At 36.8% G+C, this 21353-nt stretch overlaps 1 protein-coding gene and 1 long non-coding RNA gene across 2 annotated transcripts; one reads left to right on the forward strand and one right to left on the reverse strand.

Annotated features, from left to right (window-relative positions):
• Nucleotides 1–3191: 3191 nt before the first annotated feature.
• Nucleotides 3192–7925, forward strand: LOC139116255 (uncharacterized). The gene is made up of 2 exons (XR_011548269.1): nucleotides 3192–3540; nucleotides 4177–7925. It is a non-coding gene; the product is annotated as an uncharacterized lncRNA (long non-coding RNA).
• A 5922-nt stretch (nucleotides 7926–13847) lies between these two features.
• On the reverse strand, nucleotides 13848–21005 carry LOC139116256 (uncharacterized protein CXorf65 homolog). The gene is made up of 5 exons (XM_070678843.1): nucleotides 20843–21005; nucleotides 19808–19894; nucleotides 19309–19431; nucleotides 18421–18492; nucleotides 13848–14686 (listed from the first exon to the last, which is right to left on the reverse strand). The coding sequence occupies exons 1-5, from the start codon at nucleotides 20865–20867 to the stop codon at nucleotides 14514–14516; spliced, it is 480 nt and encodes a 159-aa protein (XP_070534944.1). The 5' UTR covers nucleotides 20868–21005; the 3' UTR covers nucleotides 13848–14513.
• Between the last annotated feature and the right edge of the window lie 348 nt (nucleotides 21006–21353).

Consider the following 21353-nt stretch of genomic DNA (forward strand, 5'->3'; position numbering starts at 1 on the left):
TCTCTGAGTATGTACAGTCTCAACTTATTAAACAGAACTCACAATGTTAATCAAAGATATCCACCTTCTTCATCAATACATGTGTCACAAAAGGTTATTCTCTACATAACTCAACAGAGCTCTGTCAACTGTTGAGTTGCTTGTTCTTTCAAAACCGCTGGTCAGACAGCTTTAATATTTAGTTTACTTGTCCGTAGGATGACCTTAGTGAGATAATTTCATACAGTAAGGAAATACTTAATTTTGTATCCATGTCTATAGTAGCTTCAGGGACTTTGGCCCTATGTTTATTTGTTGGCAGGAAATTTTTTTTATTCTGTTGCTAATCAGACAACTTGGAAAAAGCCAAGCAGACATGCATGGAGTAGAATTTGGTTATTGTCAGGGGTTTGCCAGTGGGGAAGTGAATGTATATGATAGGGAGAGGGCAGTGGGGATCTTTGTAAATTAGAAGAGGGTCTGCAGTAAGTGTGGCTGGTTCAGGAATTGCAGAGGGAGGGGACAGTTCCAAATTTAAGCAGGAGGCCAGTGGTGAACAACTTTCACTTTGTTTACAATATCTTGAATATTTACATGTTACAACACCTTCAGTATTCGTATGTTTAAATCAGCCAGTTAACTAGCGCCGATTTCAGCATAGACGGTAGAGGGCCGAAGATTTCAGCTACTGTGATTCAACATAGACAGTATGTGTTTGTATGTCTGTGAAACTTCTCTCTCCTGTAACATTTTCAAGAATCTATAGGGTACTAAAAGAATTCCTGATTACTGAGATTTACATAGTGCCACAATTTCTGTCTTTCAGAGCTATGGTTTCACTTCATGGTGATATAGAATTGTTTATCTGTTGTAGGGAATTGATATCAGGGCAGCTATACAACAGTAGGTTTTTACAGAAACTGGACCCAGCCAATCAGATGGTTACATTTGAGCTAAGCGTACTATAATATGAAATTTGATCTCTTTTTTATTGAGAATTACTTGAAAATTTGTATAAAGATGATTATTTCATATTTGTAAAGGTTAAAAGGTATTTTTCAAAAGTTCAAAGCTCAAATGAAAAATTGTATCACAAATGATTGGACTGTGATACACAGGAGGAGTGTCACATTTTTTGCACATGAAAATTGGGGTGGGAGAGGGGAGGGTGTCCCCCTCTCGCATCAAAATTTTTTTAAAGTTGATGTGGTAATAGTGCAATCCGAGGTGTTTCTTTTCGTTTTGCACTATTAAAGTAAGTCTGTTTGAAAATTACATTGGACCCAAATATTTCTATTATATTTTTGTATAATTAGTGTTTGAGTAATAATAGTCAGCAATCCAACATTGAAGACATTGGACTTCCTCATGTATTTTGAGAAGGTTAGTGCTGCCAAAGGCAGTGCACCTCCAGAGAAAGACAGATTTCCCAAATTTTGTGACAATTCCCTTTGGTCTGCTATGATCAATATTTTCCTCTAAAGACATTACCGAATCAATTGTTTTCTTCTTTTTCGTTCCAAAAGCCTTTCAGCCCCACATCCCCACCCCCCGAAATCAAATGGTCTGCCTAAACTTGACTGAAAGATCCGCCGCCCGAGGGCGCTCTTTACACTCCCCTCTGAATTCTACCCTAATTTGATTAATGATTTGATTGCACTTTTACTGTTGTTTTATGTACCAATGGTGTTGTGCTTCTGCTAAAGTTTCATATCTTTACACCTAAAAATATCTTCAATACTCAATCCAGTTTGTCCACTTAGCTCGCGCTAGATATCAAAAAAAAGATTCCTTTGATAGAAGTGAAAAACAAAGATGCCAGGTTAACACAGTTGAAAAAAACATTATTCTTGGCGAAGGAAGAAGAAAAAAAATTAAGCTCGATAGTCAATCTGTCAAATCTCCCTAATATCACGTGGTCCACCCCTTATGAACACCATTTGTTTTAAAAGGAAATTTCAAAAAAAATGTAAATGATAAATTGAAACCTAAATTATTCTGGGGAAAAAATCAGCTGTAACTGTAGAAGTTAGCATCACTAAGTTGATCTACAAAACACAATTAACCTGCACATTGGTGTACTATGAAAGACTAAACCACTGTAGTTATGTACTGGTACATTCACAAAACATTCATTGAGAGAAAGGACAAAGTACTTGAGGCATTTCAGCCAATTTCACTTGGAGTAGATGTCAAACTTTGCTACTGTAGAACAATTTGGCATTTTTGTAACTATATCATACCTTTAAACAACTGGCTGTGTTAAATTATGTGATATGGAAAGTACTGCAAGAAAGATATGCTGAATTGTTTTAATGTGCCCTTTAGTCATTCCACAAAGAGAATGTAAAAGTATTCAGAAAAAGTCAACTTATATTCCCCTATTTTTAACTTTGTCATATTCATTATTCTATTTATTCCATATCCCTCATTTATGGATGCATTGATTTAAAGAAATTAAAAAATATAATAAAAAAGTATGGATTCAAGACTGACTTTTTAAAACTGTTATTTGTCATTTGTTATTTGACATCCCCCAACCCAGCTTTGATAACTACCTCTGAAATTACGCTGGTCTGTCCCTTAACATATGACAAGCCCAACGTGAATGGATGCTGTGGAATGTGATTGAGTGTGAGACACAAGTTTTGGCGGGAAATAAAGAGGTACACTTTGGGTATTTCCGATCGATCGTCATGCTTTGCTGCACAACTACAAACAAATGTACCTTCCTTTTTTATGGAAACAATGTGCGAGGAATGTGGACGCTATTCGTTGCCTATTGATGAGTGTAAATAACTCAAGCTAATATAGTAGGTAGTATTGACAAATGCTTCTTGTGCCACCGCCGGTGGTGTGGCTGTATGGATTGATATCCCTCACCCCCTAGCACGTTCATGTATCTCAGAAAACTTTTCACAGATAATGTTTGATACATGTTCCTTGTCAGCTACGCGCTTAGACAGTTGAACCCGAGAATGAAGAAGCTGGATAGCAAGTTATTCGCTGACTCTTGTGCCGTCGTGTGCTCATTCTCGATAATTTTTTCAGGGTTCCATTTAAGTTACAGCTGGAAATGATCAGTCTTGTCGTTAGAAATCAGTGTAAGAAAACGTGGCGTTCATTGGCCAATTTGAAGAGGCGGGTTGTGACGATAGCTGCTTGATACAATTTAGCCAATCAGATCAAGGTCCCATTAAACGTCACAGACTAATAAACATAGAATACGAGACCTCGTGTTTCTTGAAAGAAATTGTGAATAGCGAGGTATAGGTATTCGCATTCGGTGGGGTTCTCCTGCACAGTTTCCAGCTGTAGAGCCGTGTGACATTGCCAATATTGGTGTCATTCCTCTTATGACGATGATGACTGAAGTTGCCACCAACTTCAGGGAGAGTGTTGATTATGTAGTTCGCCCCAAAAGAACCCGAAACGAACCGCAGAAGTACACTGACGCAAGTAATGGTATTGTCCCACAGAAAACATTGGAGTTAAAGGGCATTATTGAAGTTTTAAAGGAGTACGATTCCTGTGAGGGAGGGATAAACTGCTGCATATGCGGTAAGTTTGAAGTTATGTTGTAACTTTGTAGTTTTATCACATTATTGACTTGTTTATTTTGAGGTATCAGTGGAAGAATGAAGTGCCACTATCATAGTATCAAGTGGATAACTACAGGCAAACCAAAATATTTCTCCTTGGCACACAACCACCTCCCGTCGACACCAGCAAGCGGTTTAAAACATAGCAAACAATGACAACTTTTCTCTGAAAATTCTGAAATCATTATTGCCAAAACAATATTATGCATTTTCTCAGGTTGCACATGATACTGGCCGTGCACTAATATTGCCTGACATGACATTGGCAGTACATGTATACAGTAGCAACATCTCATTGCCATCGCGCTGTCATCGACTGAAATTGCTTCATTTATAACATCGCACAAAATATGGAAACACTTTTTAAATTGCTGATTGAGGTAAAAGCTTCCACTTGGTTTAAGGACCACTGTCTCTTATGGAAGCAGTCGTGGGATTTGTAGTGCCTCTTAATCTGGTGCCAGTGGTGGCCTTTAAATGGATATTCATGAATGCACCGATGTAATCTGAATCTCTAACGTCTGATTTTGGCGGGAAATCAGCCATATTGTTTACATTAGGTTGCTCACATCTCGCTCCTAATTTTTTTTTTTAGGAAAGTTATACAAGAGCAAAGTTTGCTTTACGAAACATCTGTGGGAACACAGCATTTATTGGGATTTGTTTGATGGTGCTAAGAATCACGACCGTGTGCTGTCAATTCAAGCTGCCCTCATACTCTACCAGAGCTCCTTCACTGGTTTTGACAATTATCTGCCTGTTTTGTTGGTAACATCACCACATGAAAAGAAGATTAAAGAAGATACAAGCTGTGTACATAGTCCAGTCTTGAACAAACCGGATAGACTGTTTACAAAATCAAACCAAATATCACCGAACAAGAAAAGGAAGAGGCACTGTTCAATGGAATACTGATTTTATTTCATTACTGACTGAACTGTCACTGCCATGCCGAAGTGTTTCTAGCTTGTTATATACATTGCAGTTTGCACATGCACACAATGAGTGTGAACGCATGGAGACCTGCTTGATGTGCTTTCTGATTAGTTCGCATCTGCTACTGCATATAAACCTTGATGATGGTCACATGTTACAGTTACTTCAAAGAAACCTTCGTCACTATTGGATTTTAATATGATTGTTGCATCAGAACAGTATGCAAGAAGTCAAACAAAAGTACCAAAACAAATTCTGCAGATGCTCCTATTGCTGTAAATGAAACTTTTCAACCAGCAATATTGAACTTGGTATATTTGGCCCATCAAAAATTCTTTTATACCATATACTATGTATCACTCCATAATATCTCATCTACTTCCTACCTGAAAGTCTTTTGTAACTTTTTCCCTTTGTAATGATATGTTTTCATATCTGTTTGTTTACTATCATCTGCAAAACTTATGAAGTCTCTCTGTCTTACATGATGTTTCTAAGGAGAGGAAAAAGAAGTGATTGATCCCAAGTAACATTGGACTTCATTTTTACAGTTTCTTTATTTCTAACTTTGTGCCTAGGGGATCCTATAAAAGTCTGCTTGTAACAATTTGAGATTATTCGCTTGCCAGAGTTGGTCACTCTTGGTCAATGATTAACATGACATTGTGATTTACAGTTTACACATGTATACATTGCCATACTATACAGTGCCTAGTGCTTGTCAAGGTTGATTTTCTGACAAGTATTTGCACTGCATGTAAATAATTTCCTCTAGAAATAATTTGTATGTTACTGGTGTAGCAGAGTGCTAGATAACTAGAAATTGTTTACAGAAAATTTTCGATTTTATCATGTATTTTGTAAGTCTCATTTGGACTTTTTAAAAATCTGCCACAGGAAATTCAAACAATTATGTAAGGCTAAGGTTACAATTGGATGGATAGGGCATGCAAAAACAGAAGATGTTGAAGTGTGTTTTTTTTTTAAACTAGTAAGTTAAGTGGCCTAATATGTCAAACACTAGTTCATATGAAGAGCAGACTTTTTAGATTTGCTTGTGATAATATCAACTGCCAGCTGCTAATGCTAGCTTCACATTCAAGCCCAAGGGTGTGTTTGGGTCTGGTCCCAAGATTTGGGTAAGATAAGAAAAATTTTGGTCTGCACTCCACTGAATCCTCCCATCTTTGAGTCCCACTTATTGACCTTTGAACTCAATACAATCAATATGGCTGTCATGGATAACAGAAGTCTTTTCGTTGTTTACCCCTTTCATACCTGTTTGATGCTCAAGATGAATGAAAAACAGTTGTACAGGACATCTTCCAGAGTTGTCCTATGATGAAACTAGTTTAATCCTTGACACCACAGAAATTTCTGCAGTAAAGTGATTGACAGCAATGATTGCAAATCCACCACCACTGTCAATCAAACTATTAGGCCGCACATTCAAGTCTGCACCTTGTGAAGTGTTGTTTTAAGAACTTGCACTCATTCTAGCCCAACAGTAGTATAGATTATACATGTTGATATACAAAACAAAAATTGCTATGGTCGTCTTTGATATTAAGTCATTTACGAATTGTAAATAACAGCTGTGCCCTACTTTTTTAGGCAGCATGTAAATTGCTTTGCATGTAACTATGCATATACTTCTGTCCTTCGTAACTGAAACTTTTGCAACATTCTTTTACAGCACAAGTTCGGGGATACCTTTTAAGCATGTTAATTTATCCCACATCTCAGTGAATACTGCAGTACACATTCAAGTAGTTCTTTAATGAGATGATCTCCTCCAAGTTACACAATCGTGAGTTTGATTAGGAATGTGGACTGGTGTTATTAAGACCCTGCATTTTCCATGGTAGTGTTTACTTTGAGAACATTAAGCAAGTTTCTGTTTTAAGAAATGATAATGTACAAACTGTATCCTCAGTGCATCAATATTACCCTTTGTAAAAGAGCAATTAAGTTTCACTGCTTATTGCATGTATCAAAAGAATTATTGTTACGACTTTTCCTAAAAATCATATGCTTTCCGAGTGTATTTTTTTTTGTAATTCTTTAAATCATACTACAAAGTTAGGTTCGTTTTAGTCCCTTACAGCATATGTACATTGGGAGCTTTTGTGATTAGATGTCTGTCATATTTATGCATGTATGTTTACCCATATATTGCAAAAACCATGAAGTTGAACGTGCGAGTCCCCAAAATATGCTAATGCAAGCAGAAATTTACAACTGTCAAAAATAATGAAACTCGACAAATGCTTGCGACACAAATACTTTGATAATTTTATGAAAGTTTCTAGGGATACCCTTATAATTTCATATAAAATTTTTATAATATTTTTCTCACTTTGGTCAGAAACAAAACTTTGATATTACATAGCAGTAGCATTTGGTTTTGGTTGTTAGGACCTTGGAATGCTTTTTTAGTAGAATATTGCCAAATGCCATAAAAAAAATCACTTATATCAGTTGTTTTGACATGCTTGTCATTTTGGGGACAAAAAGTCTACTCCTTTGAAACTTTTCTGTTTTCCCTCAAATTTATCTTTAATTTTTATGAGGATGAACCAAGTTAGGTTAAAACTAATACTTAGATTGGTATATTTCTTTTGGATCAAAAGGTTTCAATTTTCATTGCAGTTTCAATAACCACTGTCAGAGTCCCTTTAGCATGAATCACATGGTTAGATAGAACCTCTAATAATATGGGCATATTATGCAGATGTCAGAGGATGTAAGATGTTTTAGATAATCGCTATCAACATACTATTATGCCATACACCAGGGAAAACTGAATAAGAAACATTAACTTTTGTCATCAGCCAACAAAAACCTTTTTTTTACTGTCATATTGACAGATGAAAACACACTGCCTTTATGTCAGTTGTCATGGTAACACTGCCATTTGCAAACCAAATGACATTTGCACTATAATGTGTCTGTTATATTTAATGTCATTGCTAATGTGTTTGGTAATTGTATTTTAGTTAGTCATAGAACATTTTTATCAGGTAAAGTGACATGGTATTTGTACAAGCAGTGTTTAGCTTTACAACATTGGGAAACCGTCTAAGATTGATATAGTGTAAATTTTGGAATGTGGACCAAGGAAGTCTTCCAATAAAGAAAGAAATGCAATTTTTTTGTTAAAAAACTGGAGTAATGGCTAAATCAGTGTTCCCATTTGGAGTGAGGATTGAAGATGGTTTTTAGGTAATGTTCCTTCATAAACTTTTGATGGTTTACCTTACTGATTGTAATATCCATTGTATCAGCTTACTCTTACTCTACTTATTTTACCTTTTACAAATACATATTTATAATATATATATAAATTTTGTATAAATTGTGATTTTTAGGAATATTTTGTCAAATAAACATGTAATGACACCAGTAGCCGTGTTTTGTATGTTGCGTTTATTTATACCAAGTTATGTCAATGAAATCAGTGACTCAAAGATACATATGGAGTCTATTGAATAGTATTGAATAGTTTTATTGCTTGTTGGTTGACAGCATAATGAGATTGCACTTCTTCAGATTTGGACAGTCCCACAACCTCAGAAATGAACACACCGAAAACCGAGATCGTTGTTTATTGGTATTTTGTTTTGGGAGTTTTTTTCCGTTTGTTCCTGCTTCTTGTGCGTTCTCATTGTGTATCTAATTTCACTCAGACTTGTTTAATTGGTCACAAATCGTAATCTAAAGCATACGCGTTCAAACTGTCTATAGGTTACGTCATTTGCTTAGGTTGCTATAATGTTGACAAAAGGAGTGACGAAGCCAAACTATTTCCACTCAGTGTTTGTCGTCTAATGTTGTGTCCATAGTCCAACCGTACAGACGTGATCAGAATACTGGTGGCCGATGGGGCGTTACAGTTCAGAAAATCTTGTGTCAGCACAGGAAGTAATAACAATGGCTTGAAGAAACGAATGAATAGGATTTAGAGGAATGAATGCAACCGATAACAGTACCACGTGATTTCACGAATGTTTGCATAGCATCAATGCAGACGCGAAATCTCTTATCACACATTAAACGGTAATTGACTTATAGACTGGCCGTGATAGCAAATTATTTTACTGGATGTGACGATCAACGAAGGGGTATAGTATTAGTAAGGTCTGTTAGTTTGAGAATTTGTCTAAGGTCAGTTACTTAACAGCGACACTCAATAATTGAATACATCCGGTGATATGGCTACTATGCAAATATCATCCATCATTGGTCATACCACTTGTTGTCGAGGAGACCACACACTGAATGGCTTCACCAGGGTGTAACAATACCACGGCAGTTCATTTGCACACGAATTCTATCAAGCAACATTCTATGTGTATATGCGATAATTTGCACGACAGAATATCATCTTTTGGGTAAATATCTTGCTACTATTCAGATTCCTGGGTTTAATTTCCCGATAGAAAACTATTTTGTCCACAATACCTGAATGTTGATTGTAGACGGGATACGATGAAGTGTCGGGCAACTTTCTTTTTCTTAAAACCCATTTTATCACTAAATGTTCACTTGCACTACCTTTAATGAACAGAAATTGCTGTTTTTTTCGAAGTCAATGTACTTTTCCAAGAACAACTTTTTTGCAACCAGAAGATATGCCAACGTGCCAGCTCTCCGAATAGTACTATCATGGCGGTATATTAAAATGTCATATGTGGACACGGCATTTTATGTGTACAAATGTTTATTGCTGCCTCCATGGTACCACCAAGTCGTCTTGGTGGGAAAGAAAAACAGTAGAATGGACTGAGAATATTCGAAGAGTGCAAAAGCTCGTGTCGGCCCGCCTTACCAAGAGATGCAACGCAACGTGTATCTGAAAGCAAAGGGGTCAAAGAGGGCCTTAGGGATGGACCATGTGATATTGAGGGGGCTTGGAAGATACTTCGGGAGCGTGCGGGAGCAGTTTGTTTTTTTCTCTCTGCTCGACTAGGCATTATATTTTTCAACATGGCCATTTCTAGCAGTGTTTTTAATACTTTCTTTCCAAGAGGATTTTTCCTACTCACGCTATGCGCGTACCTCAACGCAAATGTCCCAGTTTGTCAAAGTGGTTTCCTTTACAAGGCGCATGGAGGTCCATGCATGGCGTATCGAAAGCGAATTGTGGTAGCTGCACAAAGTTGACATCCAATTTTATGCAAACAGCGTCTACATCAGGAAGTTGGGAGGAGAATAGAAGCAGCGTTTGCTGCATCGAGATTAGTGATGGAGGCCAAGAAGATTGCAAAAGAAGTTATTGTGAAGTCACTCTGTGATAATGCCGCTACCACTGTTCAGTGATTAAAGTTTCATCTGGGCGATGAAAGCATTCCAAACAAACCCAAGGGTTTTGAAAGACTGCACAATGCATTAGAGAGGAGAGGAATTATATGCACTGAAGAGACACAAATAATCAACTACTTGGGGAGGTCTACTGAACCCCTGTCAAATTGCAATGCAAATGTATTAGGGACAATAGCATGCATGCGGGAACCACTTTCTGAATAACGGCAACTCTTGTCGACAAGTCATGATAATCCTTGGCACTTGATTGTCAAGAACAACAGTAGATATCAGATATCCAGTGCAGGCTTGTGGATAACGAATATTCCCAGCATGCTTTGGGGAGTGGTTTAAAACAGAATTTTTGGCAGAGCACAATAAAACAAACTAGCAAAGTATCATGTTTAAGAAATGAAAAATTATGATAATTCGTGATATTCTTCATAACGGAGCCTAAAAGTCAGGTGAAAAAATGCAATGAAATCAGACTCTGAAAAAAGGTGCCAATCGAGCGCTCCGAAAATGAAACGGAATGATAGCAAGTACCTGTCGGTGCATTAATTTTGAACTTCGTGTCTGATTTGAATCGCTTTTCATGTTCACTGCCATGCTGGATGGATTGTTTTCCAAGGCAACTTATTGGAACCCCCCTTGCACAAAATCTTCTAAGTCCCCCCTCCCCGGATATGAAATGCTCCCCGGTAAACCCCTTTCTTCTTCAACGGTTGAGACGATTTTTGATATGTTGCTGCCAGGGCTGTTTGACGCACACAAATACTATTTCTGGGTATTATAATAAAACGCAAATATTGATGGGAATATGAAAGATTTTCGCAACTGCCTTCCCGCTACGATTTTAAAAATATCCCCACACCACTTCACCACACCATGTCATTCATCCCTCAAACACCGTTCATATATCAGTGATCAGATATGCATTACATAATTATACCAACTTATCGAAAGTCCAACCACAGCCACCCATGGACATTTTATGTTGATTCCAACGAACTCCCGGGACGACTTCTCACCCGTTCAAGCTTTAAGACGCCTATACTGCCAGAGCAGTTCATTAAAATTAGAAAACGTGCCCTCACACTTCGCCTGTTGCAGATCTACCATGTGATCTGCAGAGTTGCCAAATAAACACCTGCTGATTTACTAATCTGTGGAATTTGGAAGACGGACCATTCAATGTCGGGGGGGGGGGGGGGTTGAAGATTGATGAAAAGAAACATAAGTAAGGTTTCGCCGGAAAATGCTGGTATGAAATAGAGTGATGAAAATAAGGTACAAAGAACCTTGATCTAAAATAGCACTGAGAGTATTTGGATAATGTTCCAGAACAAGTATTGGGCATTTACAAACAGTGAATTCTCCGCAAACAACCGAGTTCTTAAAGCCTATAGATACTGGCGAATACTGTGATTTATGTTTTTGTAATCCTTCTTTACATGACGAAAATGTGACAGAAAATTTCAAAAACCTCATCAATATTTCCGTCAAAATTTGCACAATGATTGACAGCATAATGAACTCGAAAAGTGTGTCTGGGATTTTTATCTACTATCTACCCTACCTTTTTTTATTTCAGACTGTTAAAGGTGTCCGACTAGGGGTTTTTCACCCGCCAGATAATTATTGCTTTACAGAAAACGATGTAGAACCGCAAGCAAAAAACAGAGAAACGCTTTGCAAGATTTACACAATGACTTGTGGACGCCATTTAATTTATTACTGTCTTAATTTTCCCAGGCAGGTTACCGGAAACAAACATATTTTTTATTTGGCCTAAGAGTATATGATCTTGTCGTTGTTCTGTTTTGTCATCCTATGACACGTTATGTATTGTCTTAATGGACCGTAATTGTATTGTTAAAGTCTTCATGAGAGAAGCGGCCGGTAGATTTTTTTGCCGGCCTATAGGCTGATGATGTCCAATGTTCAAGTGCTTCCGTCCGTGTTCAATTACACAACTCGCGCTATTTATTGATTTGTCAAGTGTTGCTGATAGAATGTCGGAAATGTCAAGATGTACTTTGAACTTCACGCGTAACCGTCTTTCATTGATTACTAAAAATTATCTAATCTGGTGTACTAACGGAGCAAGGTCCCATTATTAATACTATCAAAAGATTACATACGGAAGTGAAGCATAGATAACGATTGCATGCCTGGTGTTTCTAAAAGTCACATGATCATATAGATTGAAGAAGTTCATAATTGTGGTCAATATGGTCAAAACAAGGTTCCTTGTCAATCATCAGTGTAAAATTCAGTTATGAATGCAACACAATGGCTCTTATAATAACACAGCTATATTAATTAATTAAATAACTGTATCGAACACGATAAAACACCATGGTAAGGCCATTCAACGAGATACACTGTCATAATTACATAATGTTATGATTAGTACACTACATAACAAAATTACAATACCATACACATATGCATATTGTAATGACGATACTGAAACATCACGGCAAGATGCAGCATAATATCACAATATTGTAACTTAATAACATTACTATTCGACATAAGGCTACATTCACAAACATCCCTGCAGGGGTGCCAGGGGGTTTGAGGTGAACTCGAAAAAGTTGAAGGTACTTACACATAAATTTTTTTAAGTTGTAAATGGGGTACCTGAAAGATTCTTAGATAAAGTTCTCTACTCTCGCGACCCCACTCCTCCAGATATGTTTGTGGACGCAGCCTAACGTGACAAGACAATCACTTATACTAAAGTAACTATACGTAACCATATACCATAGGGAAGGATCTATGACGTAACACAAGACACATATACCACACGGTATGGGAGCCGTCATTAAACGTGTGGAATGATGTCTTCCGTTTCCTCGGGTATGTGAAGGCGTATGTAACGCCCTCTAAGTTGTAAACAACTGATCTCGAAGCGTCCCAAGCCGTGTAAGATAGCGTCACACCTCTACATGTAGTTAATAATCAGTAAAACTTGAATGAGAACAATCGAAAATGGAACATTGAACAGTTCATGATGTGATCTTGTTTATCAAAAGAAGGAATCAAAGACTAATGTAAATTTCCATGAGACGACCATTGTATAATGATGATATTTTTGTACGTAGGTTTATAAGTTTAAGAAAGTTTTTAAATTTGTATTGAGCGTAGAATAAGAGAGATTCGAAACCTCGAACGTCACATATGCCGTTTTTGGCATCAAATGCTGAAATTGTTTCAAATTTGCAAGGCATTCATTGCCAATTTCTGAAAAGAGGCCATGTTTACTTAGTATATCAATAAGCCGTCGGACAGGCCGACCCCTCCCTTTAACGTGAACTTCATTGACTTTAAGTCGGTGCTTTAGGACTAAAAGGAAGTCGACACCGCATCCTCCCGCGATATTAATGATGTTATTACGAAAGTATCGCAAAACGACGAAAAAGGACATCAGCACGGCGTGTCGCTAGATGCGAGCTGGAGGGCGATGAGTGCATGGCGTTAATGTCTGAGTGTACTTTTGTGTTATACACTTAATACTCTGTGCGACTTACTTTACTGATTTGGGCTCCTAAAAGAATCTATCTTCTGATAACAAAATAACAATATGTTTTTACTTATTGTAATTGAAAAAGTCTCTTACGGGCTTTCATAGAGTAGTTTACGTCTTAGTTCAGAGTTACAAAGACCCTCTTCCGATTTAAGGTAGAGCGTTATAAATACATGTATATATAATAACTTGAGTTTCATGCATCCTGCTGTCTGACGATTGCTAGATGCATGAAACTTAAGAAACTGATCTTATAACTTTGTACTTCAAGTAATTTGTGTATATATATATATATATATATATATATATATATATATATATATATATATATATATATATATATATATATATAACAAATTATATATATAATATAATATATTATACTCCCGTAAATTATATATGCATATATACACACACACACACACACTAAATGTACACTACACATACACATTCTCTCATACACACACAAACAAACACTTGCACGAAGCAAACATGCTTGAATATCGATTTATTTAAATTTATTGCAAAGAAAAGCGATTTTGGTTAAATATTATCTTGGAAAGGCCATCTTGGTATGACTCTCTGAAGACGCAAATTGGCAACTCTTAGAAACTGTCCACCCCCCTCCTTGTTTGTTAAGGCATATAGTTTTTCTGGCCAATCCAATCAAGTATTATCGATGCTCCCCCTGTTCTTGACTTTAAGCCACGTGTCGGGGCTTTAACACTGCACAGGTCGTATTAGGCATCACCACGCTGGACATGTTTATTGTATTTGACCAGTGTACGAGGAAAAGGTTTAGGTGGCAAAATATGAGAGAGTGTCAACTCGATGCTACGCTGGCGATTCAAATTTGATGTGTTCGTCAGATTATTGAGTGTCTATTGAGTTCCACATGAAACAGTGACATTAATAAATTAAAAATACCATGACATGACCTATTTTTCTGAGACATTCTTACGCTGTTTAATCAGATATTTATCCATCACTCGGCATGGAACTGCTGGCCTCGAATTACTTGGAAAATCATGTTTGAATGTTGAGGTTTCACGCTTGGTGTCATTTTCAATCATAGGATTGTCTCATGGTGCAGAAAAGAAGCTGAGAATTCCAAACGTCTTTCTTCTGCATCAGCGCCTAAGGTTACCGCAAAGGCACTATTTCCTTTTTGGTTTTCCTGTTGGGGTCGTCGATTTGGAGGGTGTTGATGGAGTTGGTCTGGACCCGGAACGTCCTCGCGAATTTCCTTGATTTGTGGACTTCGAATCAGATCGTTTCTTTCGTTTACTGCTTTGAGTTCCGGCATTTTCATCTTTTCTTGCGAGTTTTGCTGTTGAATAATGAAAACAGTCCAAATATATACAATGTAAATTAGAGTAAAGAAATAGAGCAAACTCTTTCTATAATATTTAGTCTAATCTTCAATAATAAAGCACCTCATGGGAATTCTTACAAGAAAAATGCTTCAAAGCCTATACAAATGTTTGCAGAATCTCCAACAGATGGAGATTCTGCATACATTTGTATAGGCTGATGACATTCAAATATTTATTCGATTGAGTCATATTAATGTTTAGTTATTCTTTTATTTATTCAGCCGTTGTACATTCTGTACAAAACGATGCATTTAAGTTATGAAGGCAATTTGTTTCTTGCATCTCGCAAAAATCCACCAAAAAGACAGATATGAATCACAGCGCGATATCTTTTCCTGGGCAAGACGGTCTTATAATTGGTTTATTTACCCGATTTAAAAAAAGTCAGTTACATGACACATGAACTCGAGAGGGAGAAAATAACAAAGTAGAGGGTAAATAGGGATCCGAGGCGGGAAATAGCTTACAGCTAGTCTAGCCCAAACCCCGTCATGGTAGCTTGTCTGAAAAAAAACAGAGTTAGCAAAGAGGGATCATGATAACAATGACGAATAGTTCTTTAAGTAAATAAAAGAAAAGTGCTGAAATAATTACAATATCGTAGAAGATCACTAAATTACAACATGGCAAAAGTGAAACCTGTTACTGATTGATCAAATATTGTCTAAAAGTTTGTTTGAAGTTATGTAGAGAGTTTGTGGACTTTATATGAAAAGGTATGTCATTCCAAACTCTTGCTCCAGAAAAAAAAAACAGCAAACTGGCCTGAATTTGTCATTCCATGATATGGACGTAGGTTTTGAAGTTGACAATTTCTAGTATTATAGTCATGACAACTGACACTGAAGTAATCTGATAATGTATGTGGTGCATGCTTGTGAATCAAGCTGTAAACGAAGGTACCTAGGAGGAATTAAAGGAGTTTAACGACATCTAGAATATTAGTAAGTTGAGTGAAAACAAGGAGCTGAGTGGTCTGTGGTTGATTTGAACATCATCGTGCGAACAATCATTTTCTGGGCTGCTAAGATACAGTTTAAGCGCCGTGTAGAGTACGTACTTCCCCAGACTTCTAGGCCGTAGCTGATATGGGGAAAAAAAGTAACAAAATGTGTAAAGGTAAAATGGATCTGAGACTGTACCAAATTCCACATTTCTTCCGAATAATCTTATTTATCTTGTCAATATATTCAGACCAAGAGAGATGCTTATCCAACAAAATACCCCCAAAAGGGGCAACATCAACCTCTCTGATTTGCTCGTCACGGATGTAAACAGAACCCGAGACATTCAGTTTCTTACGTCGGCCTCTAAATATGATAAAATTTGTCTACTCCTATTTATTGTCAGTTTGTTGGAATCACACCACAATTGCATATCGTTTAAGTAAGATGATACAGCTGCAAGGTCTATACAATCTGAACCAGAGTAAGTATGGAAAAGATTGGAATCATCAGCAAATAAACGGAAATCAAAAAAAGGACAAGACTTTGGAAGATCATTTATATATATTAAAAATAGAGTCGGACCAAACACTGATCCTTGGGGTACACCATGATAAATGCTAGATTTCTCTGACACATTGTCATTTAATTGAACAAATTGAAAACGGTTTGATAAATAACTTTGTATCCAGTGTAGGCAGGGGCCCCTGAACCCATAATGCTCAAGTTTGACAACAAAATGTCATGCTTTATAGTGTCGAAAGCTTTCCTAAAGTCGATAAATACCCCTAAAGTAGAATTTCCTTTGTCAATTTCATGCAACAAATAATTTACTAAGTTAATCAAAGATAACTTCGTGCTGTGCTTCTTTCTAAAACCATACTGATGTTTGTACAGTATGTTAAACTTATTAAGGTATGAGGTGGGCTGCTTGTTAACTACTTTTTCGATTACTTTGCTGAACAAGGATAGAATAGACACTGGTCTGTTATTCCCAACAAGTTCTCGTTCTCCCTTTTTAAAGATGGACGTAACTTTGGCAATTTTCAAAGCGGTGGGGAACACACCTGTTGAAAAAGAATTATTTATAATATGGGCCAGAGGTCTTGAAATGACAATGGCTGCATCAGTGAGAAGTCTCTGGGCAAATTGTCCCATCCACTTGCTTTTTGCCATCGTATCTAAATTTACTAAAAGTTGGTGAACCTCATACTCTGTTACTGGTTAGAGAAAAAATGAGTGTGTCACTGGCTGACTAAGGTAATTCCTAAAATCGTTTGCAGAATGTGGAATATTTTTTGCCAAGTTTTCACCAACATGTACAAAAAAGTCGTTAAAACCCATCAGTACAATATCAGCTGGGTCAGTCAAATGTGTTCAACACCATTTACCTCAACCTGCAGGCGGTCTGGTAGTTTATCAGGGTTGGTCTTCTTACCAAACAATTTTTAACAACACTCCAAATATCGTTACCATTATTTACTCTGAATAAATTAGCATAGTAATTCTTTTTTGCATTCCTTAGTCTGTACGATTTAAAACGAGAAACTGCCTTGGGATCATGGTGACTGGAGATAACTTGGGCGTACGCTTGGTGTTAATAGATTTCTTTATAGCCTTAGTGATCCAAGGATTATTTTCCTTTTTGTTTTAACAGTTCTGACTTTCAAGGGAGCATGACGATCGCATGAGTAAAAAGATTGTTAAACAAATCAAAAGAAATGTCGACACTGCTATCACCTGTCTTAAAATTGCTATCCCAGTCAACATTACGTAGGTCAGAAACAAAACTGTCACGATTATACCGCCTGAAATCTCTCTTATAAAATGACCTTACAATTGGTAAATGAATGTGAAAATTATCAAAAATACAGAATACTGGGAAATGGTCTGAGATATCTGCAATAATTGTACCAGCATTTATCTGACAAGAGCTAATATTTGTATAGTGGTCAATTGTTGACCTAGATGTACTTGTAAGCCGAGTTGGTAATGAAATTAACCCCTCAAGGTGAAAACATTGCATTCTAGATATAAAGCTTCTAACATTGTGGTCTGATTTTGTAACATCGAGATTAAAATCGCCCATAAGGATACAATACTTTTTGTCTAATTTAACGACACAAAGAACATCAGAAAGGCTGTTTTCAAATTTCTCAATATTAGTACCTGGTTTGCGATAAAATACACCAACAATGATACGATTTTTAGTACCACAGATTTCGAACCATAATGATTTAACGTCGGTTTCAGCCTTGACAATTAATTCTTAAAGTTTATCCTTTATTCAAATTTATGAATGTTGCACGTTATTTTTTTTTAAAGTTCGGATTGAATACGTTCGCCGTTTTGTACCAGATAACATTTCTAAAACAATGTGTTTTTCTCGTTATCTGCAGAATTTACTTTATCTTGTGCAATCGCAAATACCCATAGTGACAACGTCCATTTCAAGCTCCTTTGAAGTGAAGTTTTGTTTCCCAAATGACAGCCTGACTAAAGTAAATTGTATTTCTTGACAATAATAACGAATCAGATTAATTGCTGCAAATTTTCATCAAGTATCTTTTAAAGTACGCAATAAAATACCTGCGGATTATTGTTTGATATTCATTATAAAAATATAAAATATCCTTTACGTGAGAATATTAGGGAAAGGTGATCTTTATTGGAACTTTATAAATGTGTCTTTTCGACATATGTAATATTTTGACTGAATGTCTTGTATAACGTCTGTGTCTTACCTAGAAAGGCGGCATCAAGGGTGTCATCGTTTAACAGAGGAACGTAATGTGCTTTGTTGCTCTCTTCGCTTCCTGTAAAAAGTAGATTGGGTAAAACGTTAGCAATGTCGTGAACAGATTGGGTAAAACGTTAGCAATGTTGTAAACAGATTGGGTAAAACGTTAGCAATGTTGTAAACAGATTGGGTAAAACGTTAGCAATGTCGTGAACAGATTGGGTAAACGTTAGCAATGTTGTGAACAGATTGGGTAAAACGTTAGCAATGTTGTAAACAGATTGGGTAAAACGTTAGCAATGTTGTGAACAGATTGGGTAAAACGTTAGCAATGTTGTAACAGATTGGGTAAAACGTTAGCAATGTTGTAAACAGATTGGGTAAAACGTTAGCAATGTTGTAAACAGATTGGGTAAAACGTTAGCAATGTTGTAACAGATTGGGTAAAACGTTAGCAATGTTGTGAACAGATTGGGTAAAACGTTAGCAATGTTGTGAACAGATTGGGTAAAACGTTAGCAATGTTGTAAACCCATTTCCCTCATTCTTGAGCTGGGGAGGAATGTAGTTCGGGCGTCACCGTTCGTTCAGAGCGACTGAACAACGCCATGGCAAAAGCACATCCAGGGTATGTATGTACCTACACATGTACACAAGTACCGAAAGCAGGGTTTGTATAGTATCGGTGATAACCCGTCATTTATGTTGTTAAATATGCTCCAACATGGATTTCAGACGAAATACGACTTTTATTTGTGTCTCCCTGTCAGGAGACGGTAGCAAGACAGATATTGGTTTCGTTGTAGGAGATATGGTTCATGTGTATTCGAAGTTTTAGGGAAAGGGAGATTAATGATTTGTTACTACGCGATGAAAAATACTAGAAACTTACTTTCTACTTTGACTAAGACGAAGGTTTCCCTTTCCTTGAGAATTTCGTTTGCGTACTTCTGAAGAGATTCTGCTACATGAAGATATTTTATATTGCCTTCGTTGTCTGACAGATCAACTTCCACTAAAATTGAAAAAGAAACGTGTAACATTCTTCTTTGGGAACATATTTCATATTTCTTAAAACATACTTTCGATTTTTTATTTGAAACTCTGAAATAATTTTGACTCAAAATCTATAAACTCGGAAATAATTTTGACTCTATTTCCTATATTGTATATAGGAAACTCTGTGTATCTCAATTTGCAAGGGAGTCCAGGAGTTCAACTGTACATTTACTTTGAAATCGTGAAAAGGAAGTCATTTAAATCCAGTGTTGTCATTCTGAAAAAAGTTGTTTCTATATTAACTGATGTCAAAATAAAACAAATCAACAAATTTTGGGTTCCACCTGAAACCAAAGATATGTATCAATATTTTGCTTCGAATGAACTCTTACCGTCTTCATCACATCGACACCTTTGCTTAATATTTTCCAGTAAAAGCATTGTACGACAGTTTGGGTTAAACAATGCTTCTTCTGAATCTGAAATGCGAAAAAAATCCTGATCAATTCGATGCTCTCTGTTAATCAAAAAACAACGTTTACAAACAAACAGTTCAATATTTGTCTATCACCATTGCGTTGCGAACAACCAGCACACAGTGTTGTAAGCAACCACAAACGATGTTTGTGAATAGTTTTACAAGACACGGTCCCTCTATGGACGCTTTACAAGACGTCTTTGAATAGGTGTATGTCAACATGTTCTTTTTTTGTTTCACTAACAGAAACGACCTTGGGAAGCATTTTGCAAATAAAAGAGGGTTTCAGCCGGGAGTCACACCTTTGTTGTGCTATTGTTAACTTGGGAAGAGAATGTCAGTGAAAAAAGTTGACAAAATCCATTGACATTATGATTCATCGATACTTATCAAATACAAGATCATGTTAAGATTGTTGATTTAAAGCCGAATTACGTAGCGACATTACTGTCATGACATGAATATATTCATAAAGCGACATGAAACAATACCGAACAGCCAGTGTTTGCCCACGGGATACTAACATGTCTTCTTGAATAATTTAACTTTCTAATAGATACTGAAGTCAATCGACCTCATAAGTTTTCGTCTGTCTCAGTAGATTTGCAGTGTCTGTTTGTAGAAGGGTTTTAAACTGGTCACTGGGGACGATTAATGTCTTTCCTGGCAAATAATCAAATATTTCCCAGGATGCACAATTGTAAATGTAGTTGAATTCATCCTTGAAGCGTAAATTCACATGTGGTGTTTCTGTGCCGAGTCACAGATTCACTAGTTAAGTATTGCAAACAGATCGCCAGGAGTACTGGTTGGTATATTATATCCTCAATCAGTTACCGCAGTCTCGTACTTAATTACAGTGTGTGTTTTTTTTTTCAAACAACTTAACACAAACTCAACGTGGACTGTCATCAGTCAGTTTTTAGTAACCTGGACTCAGCTAACTTACCTCCATACCGAACTGTGATAAACATGCTGCTCCCTCCTGACAGACCAAGAAGTGTAAATAATTAAGTCAAATATGCCGTGAACAGGTGTTGCTATATTCAAAATGTCGCCGACGTTCACTATTTACTGTGGACTGGTAGTAAGATTATTGAACGTTTGTGGAGACGTGTTTGTTTCTTTTGTGCGTCTTTTCAATACATCTTGAATAGCGATTAGGAAGCATCCAGTACCTAGAAGGGGTGGTCAGCATGGAGAAAGTGGGGGCAATCAGCAAGTCATACATGACTGTTCTTTGGAAAGGGCTACACTGGCTACATTATCAAAACATTATTTACAGTAATGCTCCGGAGTCTTGAACGAGAAACTAGCAAGTGTGATAATTAAACATGACGGTAGCATAGTTCATCATGCGAGTGTGAGTAAATCTATGGTCGCCCCCTTTTGTCAAATCTGAAATTAGACATAGGAAACTGCTGTAACCTTTCAGAATTGTACAGAATTCGGTAAGTGAA

This window comes from Ptychodera flava, chromosome 17 (genome assembly GCF_041260155.1).
Source record: "Ptychodera flava strain L36383 chromosome 17, AS_Pfla_20210202, whole genome shotgun sequence".
NCBI lineage: Eukaryota > Metazoa > Hemichordata > Enteropneusta > Ptychoderidae > Ptychodera > Ptychodera flava.